This window comes from Fonticula alba (genome assembly GCF_000388065.1).
Source record: "Fonticula alba strain ATCC 38817 unplaced genomic scaffold supercont2.2, whole genome shotgun sequence".
NCBI classification, from domain to species: Eukaryota; order Rotosphaerida; family Fonticulaceae; genus Fonticula; species Fonticula alba.
Window position 1 is genome coordinate 2,376,128 of NW_009242972.1, and position 4,281 is coordinate 2,380,408.

General features: G+C 65.5%; 3 protein-coding genes across 3 annotated transcripts in view; 2 read left to right on the plus strand and 1 right to left on the minus strand.

Moving 5' to 3' along the window:
• Positions 1 to 1,139, plus strand: part of H696_01503 (hypothetical protein) — a 6,014-nt gene extending 4,875 nt beyond the window's left edge. The window contains exons 7-8 of the mRNA XM_009495399.1: positions 11 to 545; positions 701 to 1,139. Coding sequence (XP_009493674.1) covers positions 11 to 545; positions 701 to 862 — 697 coding nt within the window. The 3' untranslated portion in view covers positions 863 to 1,139. The remainder of the gene's footprint in view (positions 1 to 10; positions 546 to 700) is intronic.
• A 415-nt stretch (positions 1,140 to 1,554) lies between these two features.
• On the plus strand, positions 1,555 to 2,944 carry H696_01504 (hypothetical protein; the record flags this gene model as incomplete). Its single annotated transcript, XM_009495400.1, has 5 exons — positions 1,555 to 1,716; positions 1,821 to 1,933; positions 2,036 to 2,150; positions 2,229 to 2,297; positions 2,420 to 2,944. 5 exons carry the CDS (start codon positions 1,555 to 1,557, stop codon positions 2,942 to 2,944), a joined length of 984 nt encoding a protein of 327 aa, XP_009493675.1.
• Positions 2,945 to 3,160: 216 nt separating this feature from the next.
• H696_01505 (hypothetical protein) overlaps positions 3,161 to 4,281 on the minus strand; it is a gene marked incomplete at both ends in the record, with an annotated part of 1,395 nt that continues 274 nt past the window's right edge. The window contains 4 exons of the mRNA XM_009495401.1: positions 3,161 to 3,291; positions 3,465 to 3,638; positions 3,724 to 3,811; positions 3,991 to 4,224. Of these exons, the coding sequence (XP_009493676.1) occupies positions 3,161 to 3,291; positions 3,465 to 3,638; positions 3,724 to 3,811; positions 3,991 to 4,224 (627 nt within the window). The remainder of the gene's footprint in view (positions 3,292 to 3,464; positions 3,639 to 3,723; positions 3,812 to 3,990; positions 4,225 to 4,281) is intronic.

Consider the following 4,281-nt stretch of genomic DNA (forward strand, 5'->3'; position numbering starts at 1 on the left):
ACGCACGCAGGAATATGGATGCCACCTTGGAGAACCTGATGGAGACCTTCTCCTCCAGCACGGATTACTTCCGGAACCTGGTGGACGCCTTTGCGGCCGGTTCGCGCCACCCGCGTAACGTCCACCTGAAGCACTTCTACCTGCTGGTCCCGGCGCTGACCCTGTCGCATGTGGAGCACATGGTGGCTTCGAAGGATCGCCTGGACAAGAATCGCCCGGATGGCGCGGCCTTCACCGATGACGGATTTGCCCTGGGTGTGGCGTACGCCCTGAAGTTGCTGGACCTCGACAGCAAGTTCGATGCGCTGCACTGGTTCTCATCGGTGCACAACCACTATGAGCAGGCGGCTCGACGCATCGACCAGGCCGCGGCCTCCGGCAGCCTGGGCTCCGGTGGTGACGCCAACCTCGGCAGCCTCGGCGGTGTCGGAGCCTCGGACCTGCTGGTGTCTTCCAGCACCCTGGGCGGCGGTGGCCGCCTCAATAGCCAGGATCAGCGTCAGTCGACCATCCTGGCCAAGAAGAAGCTGGACCTGTATCGCAAGGTGCGCACACCTGGGCCCATCCCGCCCTCGCGCCCCGTTCCCCCCCCCCCTGTGTCGCCAATGACTGACATATCCCCTCGCCCTCGATCCTGTCCCCTGTGCCCGCGTACACTTGCGCCTCATGCACCCGCGCACACATCTCTGCATGTCCACAGGAATTCCATCTCCTTTATGTCACCCTTACCGGTGCGCGGATTCTTTTCCGCGAGGAGGGTGAGCACTTCTCCCCGGCCACGGCCGAGAGCAGCGGCGGAGCTGACGCAGCTGCCGGCGACGCGGCTACCGGCGACGCGGCTGCCCCGGCTGCCGCCGAGTAATCCCGCAGCTTACCCTGCGAGGGCTTTCTGCCTTCCTCTTCCACACACATACCCCCTCCCCTCTCCCTCGCTCTCTCGTCCATCTCTCCTTCGTGCCTGTGTCTTCCTGCTGCACGGCGGCTGGCCATGTGTCGAGAGGCCAGCGCACCCATGTGTGCGCCTGCATGCACAGGGGCAGCGGTGTCCATATGCGCACGCGGGCCAGCCGCTCGCTGTGCGTAAGAGCGGGTTTCCTTGGGCGGGGACCAGAAGGCAATACAACACCTCCACAGCCACAGGCGAGCCAGGCAGACCGAGCGCCGCACAGGGGGGTTCGGGGGAGGCAGAAGGAGGACGAGGGAAAGAGCGGGAGAGTGGGGGGGGGGGGGGGGGGGGGGATGCGCACCCACGCCAGGCCGGCGGAACGCGCCCGCGCGTGGGCGAGGCCCATTCGTTGGCACCCAATCTTGGCGCTAGCGCCGCGATCTGCGTCCTGCCGGGGCGAGGCGAGGGGAACGCTTGAAAATGCCCTCGCCAGAAAAGCACCCCAGCCCATGCGCCGTGTGGGCCACACCTGCTGCCACTTTCCCCGTGCCCTCGCCCCTCTCACGCGCCCCTTTCGCCCCCCTCCCCCCCCCCTCGCCCTCCCTCTCCCCCGCGCGCGCGGACACTTGGGCCTCTTTCCCGAACCCCCTACCTCCGCCAGTCACAGCATGAGCAAGCGCCGGTCGCGTTTCCGCATGGCCGCAGCCCCCGAGGGGGGCTCCCCCCCGCAGCAGGCGGACCTCGAGCTGGTCGCCCGGCGCGAGGAGCGGAAGTATGTGCACGAAGTGTATGACGCGATTGCCGGTAGCTTCAGCGCCACTCGCGCCGGGGTGCGTTGCCCTCTCAGTGCGCCCGGTCGTGGACCTTCCCTCGAGATTAACACATGTGTGTCTGGCTGGACGGGGCCGGGGGGGTGGACCCGGCCGCGGCGCAGACATGGCCCGGCATTCGTGCCTTCCTCGGGGCCCTGCCAGCCGGGTCGCTGGTCCTGGATGCCGGCTGCGGCAATGGTCGGTATATGTCTCTGGCACCTCTCTCCGGGGCGGGGTGTGCGCCCCGGCGGCCGGTGGTGCGCACCGTGCGCGAGCAAAAGTCCACGCGCTTTGTCTCGGAGGACTTCTCCCCTCTGCCGCTGATCATGGTCGGGAGTGACCTCTGCCGGCCTCTGGCAGAGCTTGCTGCGGAAAACCACCTCCCCGGCGTGCCGCCGAACGAAGTGGCCGTTGCCCACAGCCTGGCCCTTCCCCACCGGGCAGGCCTCTTTGTACGCTCTCGTTGTGACCTCCTGGCACCTTCGTGTCCACGCGCCTGCCTGACCATCGCCGCTTGCCTTGCGATGTAGGACGCATGCATTTCGATTGCGGTTATCCACCACTTCATGACCACCCAACGCCGCATTGCATCCATCCTGGTGCGCACCCCCCCCCCCCCCCATGCTTTCTCCCTCCCTCTCTCTTTCTCCACCTGCCCCCCTCCTCCCTCGTGCGAGAAGATCGCCGCTCGGCATTGGTGCTGACATTCCCCGGGCTGCAGGAAATGGCCCGCGTCCTGGGCATCGGGGGCGTGGGTCTGGTAACTGCCTGGGCTCTGCCTGGGTCCCGGCCCGGCACTTGTCCTGGCTGCTCGGACACATCTGCCGGCTCAAGGGCCGGATTCAGGGCGCTTTTCGCCTCCTCTTGCCCGGGTTTGGAGCGCCCCATGCCGGCGACCGGGCCCGTGCTGTGCCACATTTGCGCCGAAGCCCGGCAAGCAGCCCCGACCGAGCCGATCATCGAGAACGAGCAGGATCTCCTGGTGGGCTGGCAACTTCCCCGCGAGGCGCCGCACGCCCAACAGCCGCCGCAAAAACAATCCCCCGCGTCCGACCGGGATCTCACCCGGTACTACCACTTTTTCCGGGAGTTCGAGCTGGAGAACCTGGTCCAAATGGCCTCCATGCAGCTGGCCGCCAGCACCACCGGCGCCGAGAGCCTGCACATCCGGTCGGTTGGCTGGGAAAAAGAAAACTGGTCCATTGTCTTCGAGAAAGTCCGCCACAGTGAGCCCACTCACAACTAGCGCTTGGGCCCGCGGAGGGGTCATACACATCCATTCCCTTGCCCACTGTCCCGGGCATGGGGCGCCCTTTCACCACATGGGGACTGCGTTGTTGCTCTGTCTGCCGAGGCGCCGGTCTGTCTGGGGATTTTGTGTATTATTTTTCTTCGAGGGAGGGCTGCACAGGGGCACACGCGTGGAGTGGAGTAACACGGCGGGAGCAAGCCCCGAGGGCTCTCAGCGCCGAGCGGCAGGGTCCAGGGAGCTCGAGGGCCCGGTTCCGGAGGGCGGAAGGTTGTTGAAAGTGTGTCGACGGGCCTGGTACAGGCCGGTAGCCTGCCGACCGCTGCCAATCACACCAACGCGGCCTGTGTGTGTGTGTGTGTGTGTGTGTGTGTGTGTGCGTGTGTGGGAGGGGAGGGGGGGGGGGCGGCGAAAGGAGGGATCCAAGTGTCAGTATGTGCGGCGAGCGGCAACATATCCATGCGCACGCGCGCGCGCGCCCAGGAAGGAGTCAGGAGGACAGGACAGCAATGCGCACCGGCAGCCGTGGCAGGGGAGGAGAAGATGCTCTTGCCAAGCATGCCAGTGCCAGGGCCGCGCACGCGCCGCTGGCTCTGGTATGCCTGCCATTCGCTTTGGCGGGCCTTCAGGACCTTTGTCGGGGGGATGTTCTTGGCCCGGCTGGGGGGCGGCGCGTCGCTGGTGGCCGGCTCTATGGTGTGCAAAAGGCGGGGATGGGTGTGAGTGACAGGGGTGTGTGTGTGTGCAGGGGAAAAAAAAAAGAGCGCCAGTCGTACTGGTTTGCGTGGCATCCACGGTCGAAGGAGACTCGGCGCGTGTTGATGCGCGAATGGTGTCCAGTGTCTGGATTTCGGAATTGTTGTACTGCGTCGCCAGAAACCCACCGACAGGGCGGCATGTCAGTCAGCGAATCGGAATAGCGGGACCATGGAGGGGGGGGGGGGGCAGGAAATATGGATATGGGCATATGCATGCACATATATACACAAGTATACAGAGGGCGAGAGAGGGAGGATGGAAAAATGTGACAGCCCGAAACGCACCCCCTCATAAAGGACCGTGTACATGCGACCGCCGCCGGAGATGGCAGTGATTTCGCCCGGATACCAGAGGTTGTCCGCGCTGTACAGGGCGTCCACCTTGTCACCAATCTTGAAGGCCGGCACGACCGCTGGCTCGTCATCGGCGCCAGTGCTGGCCGCCTGCGAAGGAGGCGCGTCCGCCTCGTGCTGCTCTTCCTCGCCCTCGGGGAAGAGGGCCTTCAAAGTCTCGATATACTGCCGAGAGAAGCGCACAGCCCAGGAGCAGATGGTATGTGTGTGTGTGTGTGTGTG